Source organism: Mastigoproctus giganteus, chromosome 1, assembly GCF_048544385.1.
Source record: "Mastigoproctus giganteus isolate SK-2022 chromosome 1, ASM4854438v1, whole genome shotgun sequence".
Classification (NCBI taxonomy): Eukaryota; Metazoa; Arthropoda; class Arachnida; order Uropygi; family Thelyphonidae; genus Mastigoproctus; species Mastigoproctus giganteus.
Window position 1 is genome coordinate 140,119,038 of NC_143575.1, and position 19,148 is coordinate 140,138,185.

The window sequence follows — 19,148 nt, forward strand, 5'->3', positions numbered from 1 at the left end:
GAAAGGGCATGTTGGTATTGAACTTGGACCATCTAGTATGTAGAAAATTCTTCACAAATATAGGAAGGTTGCTCTGCAGACCAAGAGAGTAAAGATCTCTTAGTATACCATGCTGCTAGGTGGTGTCAAAAGCCTTTTCTATGTCTATTGAAACCATTACTAGATGTTTGTGATTAACAAAGGCATTACGAATGGCAAATTCAGCATTAACCATAAGATCCAAGCATGACCTGTTTTGATGAAAGCCATATTGACTATGGCTCATTAACCGTTCAGACTCAATGATCCAGATGAGTCTACTGTGGACAATTTTTCTAGGATTTTAGTGAGGCAGCTTGAGAGGGATTTTCCAGGCTTTAGGAATGCCAAAGCAGTAGAATGATGCCAAGAAGCTGGATAAACATTTTCTAGAAAAATTCGGTTTTAAAGACCAGGAGAAGGCACAAATCGTTGTCATCAAGATGTTGTAGCATGACATAATAGATCCCATCTGGTCCGGCAGCACCATTGTGAGCTGTTCCAATGGCATGCAAGACTTCAGAGTATTGCAGAGGTTTGTTATATGGCAGAAGGAGGGAAGTTTGAAAGTTAATAGAATGCTGTTCTGCAGTGTTTTTAATTCTTTGGAATGATGAAATATAGAGCTGAATGTGCTGAATCTTCGGCAAAACTGTTGCCCAAAGCATTTGCAATATCTAAAGGACTAGACAGATCTCCCCCATTCCAGGAAAGGATTGGAGAAGGTACAGTAGGAAACTTACCAGAAAGCTGTCTAATTTTTTTTTTCATATTATTTTGGTGTCAGTGCTTTTGTTAATGCAAAATGGGTCCAGGATTCTGCCTTGGCTTGCCTTTGTATGAAATGTGCTTTTGCCTTTGGCTTCTTTAATTTATTAGATTGGCCATCGTTGGGTATTGCCAAAACAAATTCCAGGCTTTATTTTTTGCATTCCTTGTTCCACCAATAATTATAATGCTTTTGGCCCAGGGGATTTGATAGTGGTATTGTGTCTTTAGCGACACTTAGGAGATGTGACATGATGTATTCTGTCACATCATCAATAGGCTGGAGACGGATTTTTTTCTCATCGAAAGATATTGATGACTGGAATTTTGCCCAGTTTGCTTGAGCAAATTTCCATTTTCTGCAGGGTTGAGCTAGAGGAGTCTATGCTATTAACAGGTTGCATACAATTTGGAAGTGATCACTGCCCATTGGATCATTAATAACATACCACTCTATGGTCGGAACCAGTACTCTAGAACAAATTGAGAGATCTATTGCTTAGGTGGGTCCAGCTGGGAGCTGTATGTGCGTGGGTGCACCAGTATTAAGTATGATGAGATTTAGTGCCTCTAAAAAGCTTTCAATTAGTTGACCTCATCTATCTAATTTAGTAGCCCCCCATTAAGGGTGGTGCCCATTAAAGTCGCGTAATATACAGAGAGAGGTGGAGGCATCTGTATGAAAAGGTCTTCAGGATCTTTTAAAGAGTAAATATGATTTGGCGATAGGTAGATTGAGACACGTGTTATAACTCTCCAAAATGGAGAGTTATACGAACAGCAACAGCTTCTATTTCCATTTGAAGTGGTATATGTTTAGTTGGGATCTTTGAATTTACTAGGATTGCCACACCAACATGGGCAGCATTAGCTGTATTTCACTCTCTTCAATAAAGGCAATAGTTCTTTACAGAAGGAGAAATTTGTGAGGTTAGGTACATTTCCTGAAGACAGAGAGCAACTGGAGAATAACAATTAATTAGATCTTGGATATCGTCTGTATTGCAACGAAAGCCTCTGTGTGTCCATTGTAAAATACAAGCCATTATTTGTGTTTAGTTGATGGAGCTGATTCTGACTGCTTTTTGAAGATGACTGGTTTATGACATTCCAATTTCTGTTTGTCTTTTTTTAGGAAAACTGGCCGACCAGTGTCCATTTCTTCTTCTTTGGCACATGGATTTCTAAAATAGGATCTTCCTGTATAGATGTGCTATCTGTGTCCATGATTGTGTCCTGAATATTTTTCATGGCATTTGAGTTTGTAATAGATGTGGTAGCAATCACTGGAGGAGGAGGAGATGCCACTGGTATTGTCAGATGAGTGAGTATTATTTGATTGGTCTGTGGTCTTGGATTGTTGTTTGCATACAATTGTTGTAGCTCAGAGAGAGAGGACATTTCTAGCCCAATCAGAAATTGATTTATTAATAGGAACTGTGACATCAGTTTGAACAGAAACTGCTTGATATTTTTTACAGCGTTTGCATGGGTAATATTTTGGTTTATGGTTGGTGCAACTGATTTTCTCAACCTTGTATTTTACTAATTTTTCTCTTGGTTTCCACTTTTCACAGGTCTTGGAATATGCAAGATGGTCACCTTTGCAATTTGGACAGGTCATTTTTGTAGCTGTACAGTCATTTTGTATGTAGCCTGAGGACCAACAGTTGGAAACAGACAGGAATTCCTCTACATACAGTTTAAGAATGACCATACCTTTTGGCATTTATAACATCTTAAAGGGATATGTAGGGGCAAATGCAACAAAATGAATAACCTGCTTTTACAGAGGAGGGTAAGTTTGGCATATTGAAGGTAAGAATAATATTTCTGGTAGGTGCCAGTTTATTATCTTTTTTAATCATTATTCTTTTTGCTTCAATTACATTCTGTCCCTGCAGTTCTTGGTTTATTTCTTCCTCAGTGACATTTAATAAATCCCAACTAGATATGACACCCTTAGATGAATTTAGGGTTGCATGAGGAGATATTTTTACAGGAATGCCAGGCCAGCAAAGCTTGTTTGATGTAAAAGCTTTTCAGAAAGTCTTTGTTTTGTGGTTTCCATTAAAAGGTCTCAAGATTGCAGTCTCTTCACCGTCTTGGGAGATCTTGCAATACCCTCCAGATGTTTCTGTATAACAAAGGAAGACAATTTACTCATAGGTTGACTACTTAAAGAGTGGAAGATTAAGAAAGACAGGCAGGGATGCGCCAACCTATCAATCTTCTGTCTGTTTTGGTTTTCGTTTTCCATGTCTACATGGTCTGTATTTGCCATGTTTGTTCCTTTTAGCCCTTGGCACGAGGACTTATCTGCCAAAGTTTCCGGCCCCAACACAGGGAGGCTGGAGCAGTGCCGCTAGGAGGCCAAGCGGTTAAAGTGTTCGTTGGTTAGTGAACTAGAAATACATGGATAAATAAAGAAAGGCAGGCTTCCTTTCTGTGTTCTTACTTGTGGCTTTTCAAGTATAGAATGGATTGAAAAATAAGATTGCTAAGAGAAAAGTAGGAACTTAGAAATAACTTGAATTGCTTTTGAAGAGCACTCTATAGATTGCAGAAATATCGCTTGACCTCGAATTCGCTTGGCACCCGGGGCCATTTTATGTTGTATTTCTTAGGCTTCTTACTGAATGTCACTACCAACAACTGATGGGAAAATTGTCACTGAAAATAGGCAGAAATTTGATGAATTTAAAAAAATAATAAAAAATCAGAATTTAAAAGAAAAGCTATAGCTTTTTTTTTCTGATCCCCAAGGAGGGATCAAATAAAAAAAAAAAAAAAGATGGATTCTCCAACCTAATTCTGGAGAGCTAGCAGGCATGCAAATTTATAGGCTTATAAAATTTTTGGGATTCAATTTGTCATTAACTCGTGCCAAACAGAACATGTTCTCAATATTCTACCTTCAGTCACACCTTATCTCAAATAGTAAATATTAATGCTGCAATAACATCTTTTAAATAATTTGTTGATCCATAGTGTTCTCAGGACTTTTGTTTATCTTTTGCTTGAAAAACTCATATCACCTCATAAAAAATACATCAGTTGAATATCATTAGTAGAGGCATATGATGCAATAAAAGCAAGCTTATGCAGCATCAGCAAAAAAAAAAAAAAAAAAAAACACGCTCCCATTTGACCCCTCCATTCATTCCAAATGCCTGTCCAGCTCAGCCTTAAATTTATTTACACTATTAGTTTCCGCAACAAAAGATGGAAGCCTGTTCCACCAATCAACTACCCACTGGCTAAATGCAAATTTCCACACATCTATTCTACAACTATCTTTCCTCAATTTGAAACTGTGCTCCCTCAGGTTCTTAGTCTGAGCAAGAGGAAGAGTCCCATCAGCATTCAGCTTGCTCAACCCATTCAAGGCCTTATACACCTATTTAATATCTGTGTAAAACACAATGTACTTTGTTAATTAACGAATAACACAGTAAAAATACTTATCCCTTTACAGCAGCCAAAAATCTACCGACTGTTCTCTTCCACGACTCTAGCGCCACCTTATAGAAGGTTATAAGGTTATAGAAAAATATTATATAGTAAGATATCTTTTTTAAAATCTTTTCAGATGCACAAGGTGCAAAGTAGGAAAGCAATAAACTGTTTTTGCCACTTACATACACAACATTTTTCAACCTCAGCAGAACTAAAACTGATAATCATAGAAGCAACAGAGGCAATGATAATCATACCACCAACATACACACAAAGCCATATTACACAAATTATTGTAATTAACAAACCTGTTTTTTAAAAGTGCTATTACAAGTTAAAAAAACGGTTGTCAATTTAGCATACCTGGAGGAGGAATTTGTCTTCATCTGTCAAAGCAGTCACAGGCTTCTTTTCACGTTCATATTCTTTGTAGGCTTTCATCTGAACAAAAACAAGGCATTTTACTTTAAAATCTAGAGAAGGTCGAAACATAAAATGATTGACTACTTAATAACAACATAAGAATTGAGAGAAAGGTAAAGAAGAATTCAGTAAAACAGAGCACATAACCATTAAATCATACCACTAAGGACTGAATTTCACCAAGGTTTTGAATCTCTCTCTCTCTCTATCACTCCCCCCCCCCCGGACCGGGCTAGCCGGGTGGGTAAAGTGCCTGCCTGGCAACCCAAAGGTCGTGGGTTCAATTCCCGCCTCGGGCTTGGATCCAAGTACTACAAAACCTTGGGAAGTGCATTATGGCCACAGAAGCCTATGCGCCAACAACTACCAAAACACACACACACACACACACACACACACACACACACACACACACACACACACACACACACACACACACACACACACACACACACACACAGGAAGTATTTTGATTTTAAGAAGACAAAAGAATTTGAAATTAACTATAAAAGATTTCTGATGGAAGCACCACCATGTTCGTCGCTGACGGCAGGTGTTAATGCAAGAAATGCATTTTCAATGATTTGTTCGCCAGGTTGCACCCCAGTTTTTTGTAAGAAGTAATGAGATCTTCCACAAGCTTGTAGTTGTTGGCTTGAACATTTTCTAGAAAACCAGTCAAAACATTTCAAAAGGGTTTCCACACTAATTTCTCGCTATCACTAAGGTGAAGTATCACTATTCAAAGTATCACTATTTGAACTGTTCGTCTTTGAAAATTGCCATATTTTTGGACTGATGAAAATGCCTGCCTTAATCTTCTCTGTGATAACTTCTATTTCAAGTTATGAATGCAGGACCACTCACTTCCAAAGCCTTTGCAAAATTTTTCACGAGTCCAAGTTTGAGGTGAAGTGGTAGAAGCAAACCTTTATTTGGATCTAACACAGGATCAAAATGCTGCATTTTTCATTCCAGGTGTTAATGATTTTCATCGAGGCCAACTCCTCTTCTCATAGTGCATATCCTTGGCACGACTATCCCACTTGCAGAGAAAGCAACAATACTTAATGTAGTCCTAATAAAATGGTCATTACCTTTAAATCACCACATATCTGCCACTCACACTTCTGATAGTGTGCACCTAAGAGGATGTTCTCCATGTTTATGTATGTTTCTTTTTTGTGGATGGCATATGCAACAGGTATTAAAGGCAGCATATTTCCATTGTGCAATAACACAGCCTTAAGGATAACTTTAGAAACGTCTATAAATATTCGCCATTCTTTGAGAACATGCTGCATGTTCATTAGATCATCAACATCCTTACAAACAGTGAGTTCATCTTCTGTTTGATAAATTTTATCATAGCCTTTATTTCAAGTACGAAATGTTGTCACTTTCACATAATGATCTAGAAGATTCCACTGTCATAGCCTCGAGGCTAAAGGCTCTGCCTTATTCTTCAGCAGTTCAAGATCCCTGATGAAGTCACTAAGCTCACTTCCTGTGATCTTATGTGGTTCAGAAAGATAAAGGTTTGGACAAAATGGCGAATTTGTTGATGTAGAGTGCTGCTTTTTCTTTGTGTATATCAAGTTGATGTTTATGTTCCTTCATCTTCATCAGAGTGTACAGAAAAACGGTCAGGTGGTTCAGGGATAGGTAGTACTTCACCATGAGGCAATGAACTGCAGATAGTATATTTGGGTACGTCACTGTCCACTTTTTTTCCCTTATCACCCCCTTTCTAACAGACAGCACCAAACAAAAGTAACAGTCTGTGACGTGATTTGTCGGCTCCTTCCATATCATGTGCACTGTGAAAGGCATAACACATCCCTTTCGATTCACCCATGCATTGGGTTTTGATGAACAGGCAGTGCAGCATATGTGTGGAGCCCAGTTCTTGTTCTGGTCACCTACTTTACACCCAAAGTACAAGAAGTAGGCCTTTTTTATGGCTCGAGTTAAGGGATACTTTCTTGAGGCTAACATGACTTCCATACACATAATAGAAGTCATCCGACCTATTTACACAAATACTGCACAAAAATTTGGAATCTTACAGACAACCATTAACTCAGAACAAATCACCCAGTAATTAGCCGTATTTGTGGATTACTGTAATAGAGTTGAAGATGCATTTGAGGCAACAATAGCTTATCACATGATGCAGAGGGAGGCAACAGTTGCCAATAGTGTGATAAGAGCATGGTGGTAAGGAAACTGCGGTGTTGCACTGTGTTTTGCTGAGACCCGTAGTTGATAATGTAGAGTAACTTGCTAATATGAGAGCCCCACTGTAATTCAAAAACAAAGCTAACTGACAAGTTTTAATGTGATTTTTGTGCTCAGCAGCATAAAATTAGTCAAGATTGGGTATTTTTATTTTCATAACATTTTACATGTTGACCAGTGTTATATGATCTGGTGGAATCGCTCTTCACTAAGGTTGTCCAGATTTGGTCTGAAAAAATTCCAAGAGTTCAAGTAGTGGAGTTTGAGTGATAATCTTGTCCCATTTTTTGCAATTCTCAATCAGTTTGTCAACTAGTTCTCTGCAATTTTCGCTCTTAATGTTAGCAAAAATTACAAGATAAAATGACTGCCATGCATTTCATTCTCAGCATCAGACTGATCCTGAGTGAAATGGTGAGAATGAAATATATAAATGTACAATGCATAGGTTTGAAATTAGCAAAGCTCCTCTAGCAAATTATTTAACCAGTCCCAGCAGGTTGTGGAGTGGTGGAAGCAAGAGTTCGTATCTTGGATACCAACCCTTTTAGTACATTTTTTTATGTCAGGTTGCAACTGAATTCTGGCAAACCATTCTCCACTTTTGTAGTGCTCACATACAGCCTTGCTCACACAGAAATGCAAGGAAACTTAGCATCAATAGTGGCATATGGTGCAAGAAAACAAACTTATACAGCATCAGCAAAAAAAAAAAAAAAAAAAAAACCATAGTGGAAACTTCCTTGCAAATCCCAGCATTGTGAAGTGCTTACATACTTGATCTCCTCTAACATATGTTTTATATACATGTAGTCTTTATTAACATGAACAGCATGCACAACATGAAATGATGGGTGTATATTCCCATTGTGAAGCAACATTAACTTAAAACTTTTACTTGAACTAAATATGAAAAGATGCTGTTCTTCTGAAATCACAGTACAGGAATTCTGCAACAAACTGACATCTCTATATCTGTGTGTGGAAGTCTCTTAGCTAAAATGATGCTTCCAGATTGTCTGCCGCATTCCACATGCTCCCTAGAAATTACCTTATACAATTCAATAATCACTGCTTAGTCCCCAAAAGCAAAACTCCAGTATATCAATGACACAACCCCCAAGAGCTGCCCAAGTAGCCTGTGTGTTGTTTACAGAACTTCATATTGGACTGTGCAATTACTTTATGGTCTCTTTTGTTCTCCACCACAGTGAGTACCTAGGGCGCCTCTGTAGCCAGGTAGGCAGGGGCAGTAGTGCGCAGCACACGCTTCTTGATTAGACCAGGGTTCAAGCCTGTGTCCACCAAATAGGGAGGATGCGGAAAAGTCAGGGAATGACCACCGCATACCCCGGGAGCAATATGGCCTTAGTTGCTAATGCTCCTAAAAACCAAATAACAGTGAGTACCTAATTGGAAATTTATTCTAATGCATTCGTCAATGTTAAACTTCAACTGCCACATCTCATTTCATCCTAATTTCTCTAAGTTTTGTTGGAGGCATAACCTGATTCTTATCATTAACCACCCTGCTATTCTCTAGATCAGTGGTTCCCAAACTGCTGAGAGCTACAGACTTTCAAAAATCAAAAAAAAGTTTACAGACCCCTTCAAAAATAAAAAAAGTTTGTGGACCCCCTATATATATATATATATATATGCATGTTTTTTTCTGTGTGTTGGTATATATATGTATGAACACTGGGTTTTCTAAAAAGAAAATTCAGTTGTGTTTAAAACAGCTTAACTTTATTCTTATTTTTACATAATAAATTTATATTTTTATATAATAACTTTATTTATTATCAATTTGCTATACATAGAATGAATAATTTGACAAGTTCCAGAAGGTCCATTTTGCACACCCCTTGGAACTGATCTATGGACCTCCAGGAGCCTGCAGATCCCAGTATATGAAACGTTGCTCTAGATCATCAGCAAACTTCAACATTAAACTTGATGTGCCTTCATCAATATCATTAATAAATACTGAAAAATAGTAAGAGACTCAACAAAAAAAACCCTGAAGGACTCAACTAATAATATTGATTCAAGAGCTGTGAACATCAACAACTATCTCACAGAGGTAACCTGTCCCTAATGCCACATTGCTCCAATTTGCACATCTTTCCTGTGGTAGAGTGTCTCAAAAGCTTTACTTAAATCTAAGAATATGATTTCAAAATTATTTTTTGCATTGAGTTCCTTTGTGATTACATCATAGCAGATGAAGAGGCATATCTTCTCCTTAATGAATCTGTGCCGTGACTGCAGTATTACCGTCTTCCTGTCAAGATGGCCCTATATTATTTCTTCAGACTTATAATCTGTTTAGCTTGCCTAACTCCACTCAGTGACATTATTATTTGTTATGTTATGTTATTTGGTTTTTTAGGAGCATTAGCAACTAAGGCCATATTGCTCCGGGGATATGCGGTGGTCATTCCCTGACCTTTCAGCATCCTCCGTATTTGGTGGTCATGGGCTCGAACCCCGGTCTAATCAAGAAGAGTGTGCTACGCATTGCTGCTCCTGCTCACCTGGCTACGGAGACGCCTTATTATTTGTACTGACAAATGATGCAAGGAAGTAAAGTTATACAGCATCAGACAAGAGGAGGGGAAAAATACAACACTGCTCATCTCGTTTTTCAATCCATCTAATCATACATCTTATTCTTCCTTAAAATTATTCAAACTACCCATTTCAGATGTTATACCTTTTAATGTCAAAATAAAGTGGGGGAGCCTCCAATTAACATACAAATTTCAATGTGATGATTCTGTGATCTGATGCTGTCTGAGATCCTGGACATGCAAGTCTGTTATTTTATGGGCTATAGCAGCTGTAGCCAGTGTAACATAAATATTCGATTCCCACAGGGTAGAACCAAAAGTGAACAGATGTGAGGCCTTTCAGAACCAGAAATGTCATAGTAGCAAGGCAGGCCAATTCTTCACCATTGTGAGTTCCTGCACAGTCCCAAGTTAAGCTGTGCCAGCAAGAGCTGTTTGCTGATAGTGAATAGTAAGAGTAATGTGTTCCCCTGGCCTGCAGTAGAATGAGATGATATGAAGAGAGTCAAGGTAAGTAGTAATTTGGGCACATGCTGCAAAGCTGGTGCATGAAAAGTTTACTTTTGTCACAGTGAGTGTGGTGTTTCTAATTACTACAGCTGCCCAGGTTGTGTCAGAAGTGGCTTCCACCACTCTGAAGGACCAGGGGTAATCCCTGACCATACCCCAATGAGTGCATGGATCCTGGAGTGAGGTTATCTATATTTTGGCACTTCTATTTTTAGTTTCACTTGGTCAACTAGAGCAAGATCTCTTTGCACATTCAGTTGAAGAAACTTTAGTGGCACGTCGTTAGAGTATCCATAATTTATCCTAGCCCGGTACTGTTTAACAGCAAGCAGGTAAACAGGACAGTTAGGATCTCTGACAGGTTTTCTGTTAAAACTGAGGCATACAGCCTTGCAGTTAAAACACTTCAGATGAGAGTTTCTTGTCTCACAGTTGACATAGGTATGACCTATGACAGCACGGTGCCACACATGAACTACCTTTTTGTGAGCAGTTGTGAGATGTGTGACTGAACTTTTGACAATTGAACCATTTTATGAACATAATATTCATTTACGTGGTAAGATAATTTATCTTGAATTTACCTGGAATTTATCTGTTCTTGATGATGTGGAAACTTCTGTATCTAGTGGATACACAATTTAGGAGAGCAGGTGATCCAGCCCTTTGTTGTGCATCTTATAATAATTTGTTTTGCAAATTCCTCCATAGTGAGGTGCTCCTCAAAGTTTTTATAATAAATGCTCTCCATCAAATTTGATGTGGAGAAAGAGAGAGATACCTTTCTCCACATCAAAAAGTATTATAGAGGGTCCTTTAGATTTGGTAACCTCTACCTTTAGTCAGAGTTAAACAACTTCTGGCGGCACCTCCGTAGCCAGGTGAGCAGGAGCAGCACGCTTCTTGATCAGACCAGGGTTCGAGCCCGGGACCACCATATACGGAGGATGCGGAAAGGTCAGGAAATGACAACCACATATCCCCGGAGCAATATGGCCTTAGTTGCTAATGCTCCTAAAATCCAAATAACAACAACAATAACAACTTCTGGTTGATTTTTAATGGTTTCCACATCATGCACTGAAGAAGCAGTGATGTTACTATCTGATGCACAGGTTCACTGGAGTTCAGATGGGCATTGTCAGTAGTAGTTTTGATCAAATAGTTCTTTGTTTTGGAATTTTTCTTTCTCTAAAAGGTGGCCCCCACTTATTCTGGTTTGAACTTTATTAGATTTTTTCTGATGGTTGTGTCCTAGGCACCTGCAAATAGGCCAGTTTTCTTTTTCTCTTGGTTTGCCATTTCAAGATTGGTCTTGTTTGTTTTTACAAACAAGACCAAAGATTGTTTTTACAAATGGGTACTGTTCTTCTTGGACTAATGTTATTAGAGGAGTCTCCAAGGGTTGAATGCGTAGAACTTGATTTTCCACATTAAGATCTATCAATTTTCTTTCCAATTTTGTCCAGTAGTTTTCACATCATGTGGGACAATGTGGCCTCTACAGAAAACATTATTCTATTAGATTGAGCTGCCATAAGGTTTAAAAGTTCTTGCTTTGCCTTTGCAATAGCATCATCCCTTTCATTCCTTTCTAATGCAGTAAGAGACTGTTTGTAAAATGTATCTGTGTTATCGTTTTTGGGTCCGTTGAGATTTTTGTATTTCAGTAGAGCATCGAAAATCCGAATATCAATAATTCGAACCATCAATAATTTTTTTTTTTTTAATGCTGGTGCCATAAAACAATTACAGTAAATGCTGGTTATTGTGATCATGTTTGTGAATTGAATTTTGTTTCTATTAAATGGCAATTCTAATAAGTGAAAATCGGTTGAATATTATCTACAGGCTATAAAAATGAAGACACTGTATAAAGCACAAATTTACACCATTTTCCCCCCTGCCAATTAATAAAATTAAATGATAAGCGAAAATCAGAAGAATATTACCTACAAGTTAGCAAAATAAAAATTAATTTCTGCTTACGTACTGTACTAACGAAACATAACACTTTGTAATCTGTTATTCAACACACTTTGTAATCTGATATTTCTGTTCACTGACATTTTTTATATTTTTTTGGGTTGTAAAATCTAAAACAGTAAAAAAAGATAAGCATCAATAAGCATCAAATATATATAACAAAGAACATGGCACATAAAAATTGCAACTAACATGATACGAGCAAATGAGATATGGAGTAAAAAGATTCTGAACAGAGTTTTATGTTACCATACTGTAGTTTTCTTCATCTTTTAAAAGGAAGCAGAAATGTTTAACAAATGAATTGAAGATTCAGATTTTAAACAGACTTTCAAAGGGAGAGCACGTCTTTGTTAGCAAAATTTTACAGGTTGGAAAGTCAACCATAACAGACATTAAAAATAAGATAATATTTAAAATAATTAAATGCACATGGCATAATACTTTAAGAGTTTAGTATCTATATAATATCAGTGTTTAGATACACCATAGACACTCTTAAAAAAACTACAAAGTAGTTGTTGTGGGCATCATTTGCTCTTTCTCATATTGTGCTCTGCCTTCACGACGAGTTGCCATGATGCTGCACTACCTCATATAAGTAACGCTTCACTAATAGAGAAGACTATTGTTACTTATTCTCAGTGAGTACCACCACCACCCAGACATGTTTCAAGGCTATTGGCCTATCATCAGTGGGTGGGCAGGTACCCTAGTATTGCAGACATGACGACCCAGTTGTGCAGTTAGTCGCACAATATGAGAGATGCCAAAAAGGTGTATAAGATAATATTTAAAATAATTAAATGCACATGGCATAATACTTTAAGAGTTTAGCCCACAACAACTACTTTGTAGTTTTTTTAAGAGTGTCTATGGTGTATCTAAACACCGATATTATATAGATACTAAACTCTTAAAGTATTATGCCATGTGCATTTAATTATTTTAAATATTATCTTATACACCTTTTTGGCATCTCTCATATTGTGCGACTAACTTCACAACTGGGTCGTCATGTCTGCAATACTAGGGTACCTGCCCACCCACTGATGATAGCCCAATAGCCTTGAAACATGTCTGGGTGGTGGTACTCACTGAGAATAAGTAACAATAGTCTTCTCTATTAGTGAAGCGTTACTTATTTGAGGTAGTGCAGCATCATGGCAACTCGTCGTGAAGGCAGAGCACAATATGAGAAAGAGCAAATGATGCCCACAACAACTACTTTGTAGTTTTTCTAAGAGTGTCTATGGTGTATCTAAACACCGATATTATATTAAAAATAAGGAAAAAGATTTTAAAGTTTGCATCAAAACTCCATTCAAATGGCGCAAAGATAAAAAAGAAAAACTATGAGAACAACTAATGAACCATCCCTCAAAGATGCTGTTTATTTGTGTTTCACACAGACGAAGTTTAGGAGAACCCATACCTGGACCTTTGTTGTGTGGAAAGATGCTAGATTTTAACAAAAAAGGAGGTGGTCGCTCAGATTTTTAGGCCAGTGTTTTTATTTCTAAACTTACTAAACTTTTTTTTTAGAACAGTATTTTTGATAAGTTCGAAAATCCAAACAAATCGGAAGTCCGAACCACACCCGGTCCCAATTATTTCAGATTATCGACGCTCCACTGTACTTCAAGTATTTTGCTTGCTTCACTCCTTTGAGGAGAGATTATTGGTGATCTGATGGGAGATTTTTACATTTTTCTTGGCTTCCTCTTAGAAACCAGACCACGCCTAAGATCTATTTCATCCTCTGCATTTTCAGTGGCATTTCTAGTTGCTCTTTGAAGCTAGCCATGGGGTTATAAATCTTGTATTTCAGCCTCTGAGTCTGGCATATTGTCAAATTTGCGACACAGCCGTTAGAAATGTGTGAATTAAGCAGCTTAATCTTCAAGGAATCTGCTGATAGGCATAATTTACAGCTTTTTCGATTAGATCGTGAGTTATACTGTTTAGAGGGAAGGTGGGGACGAAACAGGAAATGTAGCATATATATATATATATATATATATTTTTTTTTTTTATTATGTAATCCCCAAAGACGAGAGGTATTAGAACCTATAGTACTCAGTACTGTGCTTGGGTTGGAGGTTGAGAAGGCGAAAGAAGATATTTGCTGACATCGGACTTGAACCTGTAGACTGTAATTTTCAGAAAATACATATGAAGGAAGGCTCTTCCAGAAAACGGCAGTTGAATGAATGAACGAGGAAGATGAAAAGTTGCTTTTGTGAGTTTGCAGTTGGACAGTAAATGGATGTTGGCTGGTGGCAGCACGCGTTCGGACTGTTTTAAAAGAGAGAGCGGGAATTATAGAAGCCAATTCAGAAGAACAGTGCCCATGGAAGTATCTGTAGAAGAGGCATGCAGCAGAAACAGTACGTCTATGAGACAGCGAGTGGAGAGACTTTGTTAAAGATGAATCATTAATTAACCTAACTGCCCTCTTCTGAATGGAATCAAGAAGACAGAGAGCTTTTGGGGGCACCACCCCAGATGTGGGAACAATATTCCATGGCAGGACGAATTTGGGATTTATACAGAGTGAGCAGCTGTTTGGAAGAAAAGTAACGCCGAGAGTGAAAGAGAAAACCAAGTTTTTTAGATGCAGAGGAAGCAATATTTGTAATGTGCTTGTGCCAAGAGAGATTAGAAGTCAGGGTAATCCCCAAAAGAGATATATCATTTTGCCTAGAAATCGGAGTGTTACTAAAGATAAGCATAGGAGCAGAAGAATCCTTTTTGCGAGATATAAGACAAGACTGAGTTTTGGAAGGGTTGAAATCAACTAAGTTGTCTTTTCCCCACTGGAGAATTACCTGAAGATCGGCATTTAAGGAATTGGTAGCAGATTTTCGAGAAGTCGAAGCTGATTGAGCAGGACAAGGTTTCTCAAAATGGAAAGTTGAATGCAATGTGCTATCATCGGCAAAACTATGGATAGGATTTCCAGTCAATGGAAGAAGGTCATTAATATACAAGAGGAAAAGAGTGGGGGGAAGAACTGAACCTTGGGGGACACCGGCATTAGTGGAGAAGTTAGAAGACAGAGAGCCATCTACCATCACCCTCAGTGAGCGATCAGAGAGAAAACTGGATAACCAATTACTAAAAACAGTTGGCAAACCATAAGATGGAAGCTTGTTTAGAAGACCTTTATGCCAAACACGATCAAAAGCCTTTGAGATGTCAAGGGCAACTACTTGTGTTTCACCGAACCTTTCCATTGAATTAGTCCATAAATGGGTAACATAAGCCAGAATATCACCAGTGGATCGACACTGACGGAATCTAAATTGGTGATCGTTGATCAGACGGAAGGTTTCTAGGTAGTTTAAGAGTTCACAGTTAATTGATTTCTCCATTACTTTAGAAAGAGTAGAAGTAATTGCAATGGGACGATAATTGGATGGGAGGGATTTGTCACCCGTTTTAGGAACTGGCTGGATATAAGCAAATTTCCAAGCAGAAGGAAAAACACCTTTGGAATAAGAAAGTATAGGAGTAAGTTCAGGAGCACAGGTTTTGAGGGCACCTCCGTAGCCAGGTGGGAAGGAGCAGCAGTGCATAGCACACGCTTCTTGATTAGACCGGGGTTGGATGCGGAAAGGTCAGGGAATGACCACCGCATATTCCCGGAGCAATATGGCCTTAGTTGCTAATGCTCCTAAAAAACAAATAACAAACAACAAACAAACAGGTTTTGAGAACGAGTGGAGAAATACCATCAGGACCTGGACGATAATTGGATGGGAGGGATTTGTCACCCTTTTTAGGAACTGGCTGGATATGAGCAAATTTCCAAGGAGAAAGAAAAACACCTTTGGAATAAGAAAGTGAAAAAAGGCGGCAAAGAATAGGAGTAAGTTCAGGAGGAAGTAAGGAGTAAGTTCAGATGAAGGTTTTGAGAACAAGTGGAGAAATATCATCAGGACCTGGAGATTTCTTATCATCAAGATTCATCAAAATCCTTCTGATATCCTTTTGACGGAAAACCACAGGAGGCATTCAATGGAACGTGTTGGGAATGGTGGGAGCTGTTTTACCAAGATCATTAATACATGAGCTGGAAGAAAAATGGGATGCTAGCAGGTCAGTTTTATCCTTGGCTGAAGTGGCAACAGAACCATCTGGTTTGGACAGAGGTGGGAGCAAAGATTGGCAAAAGTTGCGGCCAATAGCTTTGGCAAGAGACCAGAATGCTCGGCTACCATTAGGGCAAGAAGCAAGTTTTCTACTCTTAGCCTGTTCAAACTCTAGTTTGGACTGATTAATAACTGCTTTACAATTGTTGCGAGCTTTGGTGTAGGCACAAAATGAAACTGAAGAATTAGAAACAAGCCAATTACGATATGCAACATTCTTCTCTTGGACAGCCTTAGCACATTTATTGGAAAACCAAGGTTTAGATAAAGGACGAGATTTTAAAGTGGAGTGTGGGATAAAGGATTCCATTCCTGCAAGAATAATTTCACTGACACGATCTGAGCAAACACTGACATCAGAAGTTTTGAAAGAGTAATCCGACCAAGAAAAAGAAGAAAAGAAGTCTCACCGGTCATCCCATTTTGCATTCTTGTAATGCCAAACAACACGAGGTTGGGAATAGCCATGAGATAAAGGTTCTATTGGAGAAGAGACAATCACCAAGTTGTGATCTGAGGTGCCTGAAGGATCTCTCACTTCGACCGTGTACTTAGAAGGGCTGCTTGTGAGAAAAAGATCAAGCGTATTGGCTGTACGGTTATGACTGTCTGGTATCCTTGTTGGTAAATGAACAATCTGTGCAAGGTAATTAGTAATTGCAAAAGCCTCAGCATCTCAATCAGCTGGGTCGGTGTGACTATAAAAAGGAAGCCAGCTGGAGTTGTGAAAATTAAAATCAACAAGGAAAATTACCTCACTGTTAGGAAAGTTGGACTGGAGAAAGTCAAGTTGCAAAGAGAGGAAGTCAAAGAGCTCCAAGTGATTAGAGAGAATAGATGAATTTGACACAATGAGGTAGAGAGATTTTGAGCCAGAGAAGATCAAAGAGAGGAGATTCCAAATTGCCAAGTCTCTGACAGGGAATATCAGAACAGATATATGCACAAGTACTGACTTTGAGGCGAAAGGAATCATACAGTGAATAATTTGGGCATCTGAGATGAGCAGTAGTTGAATCAACTGATAACTGAGATTCTGTCAGAAAAAGTACATGGGGTTTGGCAGACTGCAAGTGGAAATGGACATCGTTGAGATTAGAATTGAGACTATATATTTATGAAATGAATTAGGAAGTTCTTGGGAGGTTTAGATCTTTTCGCAGATAAGCTTGCTTTACTAGTATGATGTTTAGTGTTAAAATTACTAAAATAATAAAGTATATTAGTATTAAAAATATAGCTATAACTTAAAGCTACCTAAAAATAATCACCACAGCATACAACAATGACTAAAAGGAAGAGTTCTGTAGAATATCACTACATAAAAACCCAGTAGCAGCAATGCCATGTTCATTTGTGTTATAGTAATGGGAGTAACCATTGTCTTACAATAACACAAAGACAGAAAACAATGATATAATAACAAAAACTCAACCAAAAATGCTAAAAGTACACTTGGCTGAAAGCCGGAAGGAATACGCATCAGACAAGACAAAAAGGTGAACAACTCCATGGTGAACTTTATCCAATAAAAGAACACAAAACAGCAGAGTAACTTTCAAGTGTGGGCACACACTCAAAATACAAGTTGACGTCAATCTTTAGGAACATTCAATTTGTCTGAAATCTTTTAAGAAACTACGATCTTCCTTATCTACTTGTGGTTGAGGACTGTCAAAGAGCATAGCCAACCTTGGCCAAAGTTTTCTCCAAAATTTAATAAATGTTGAAATTGGAATTTTGTTCCATGCTGTTATTGTAAAAACAGCTTTGATATATGAATGCATGGCTTTTACCAATTCTATAAAACCTATATTAGTTTCTTCTATTTTTATACAAAACTGAACTCAAAAACTTTTATTTATGTTGTGTCTTTAGATATTCTAGAACCTCTAGATCCATAGGGGAATCAAGGACTTTAAATTTGGTGGTAAAAACATGGTCTTTATGACTTTTGTAAAAAAAATTCTTAATTGTAAAAAAACTTTCACATTTGAGAACTGAATCAAAAATTTGACTGTTTCTTTAGAGATGTAAATTCAGAAAAAAAAAAAAACCCACATTTTTTGAATGATGCACAGTCCATCCATGCTGATTTTCATGAGAGGTAGTAAACTAAATAAGATAAACAATTTATATTTTTAAAAACTTTAGAATTTGTTGATTTATCAACACTAAAAAAAAAAAAAAAAAAAAAGCAGCAATTTGTGAGTTCCACCTGCATTGTTGTAGGATTGTTTTTAATCCATCTGTTTTGTAGGTAACACCTCATAATTTAGACATGAATTTTGTCAATGTAGTTCAATCAATTTCTCTGTTAATAAATGTCTTTAAATCTGTAAATTTCTGAGCAGCAGGCTGATCAGTGAATAATTTCTCCCTGCTAATACTGAAAACACAAATACCATGGGATTTTTCCTAAATGTCCAAGTCATCTGTTACTGTAAAACTTTATACACCATTGCAACTTGGTATAAGGGAAAGGCCTTTTCTTTTGTGTTGCTTTGTGCACAATGATTGGAGCATGATTGCTATCTTTCTTGCATAAACTACAGCCATAACACAATATCTAATATATAATTTTTGTTTCTTTACAGAGCAGTGAGAACTTAACAACCATTGTGAAACAAATTGAATACAAAATCCTTCTAGATTTTATAATTTTTTTTTTTTTTTTTTTTTTCAATCTTTCCTAGTTGGAAGTGCAAGAAGGATAGGTGGATCAGGACAACAGTATGAATGTCAGGGACAAAAGTAGATGTAGATGTTGTATATGAAAAAGATGATATCTGCTCTTCAATGTCATAAAGAGCAGATATCTTTTTAAAGGGCACTAATGACATTAAGAGTAGGAGATCTGCAAATTTATTTAAAAAGTACAAGAAAATGCTGAGAAAAAGTCACGAGTTGGCATTATAATTGAAAGTTTCTGCAATCAATTTTGCGTAGAAGACAAGATAGGAGGGAGTATAAGATGAGCACCTTGTCAATCAATTCGGCCCTGGAAACA

General features: G+C 37.5%; 1 protein-coding gene across 1 annotated transcript in view; it reads right to left on the reverse strand.

The window, feature by feature from the left end:
- Positions 1 to 19,148, reverse strand: part of Frl (formin-like protein) — a 708,708-nt gene that overhangs the window by 302,802 nt on the left and 386,758 nt on the right. Inside the window, exon 17 of the mRNA XM_090382384.1 lies at positions 4,609 to 4,686. Within this exon, the coding sequence (XP_090238510.1) occupies positions 4,609 to 4,686 (78 nt within the window). The remainder of the gene's footprint in view (positions 1 to 4,608; positions 4,687 to 19,148) is intronic.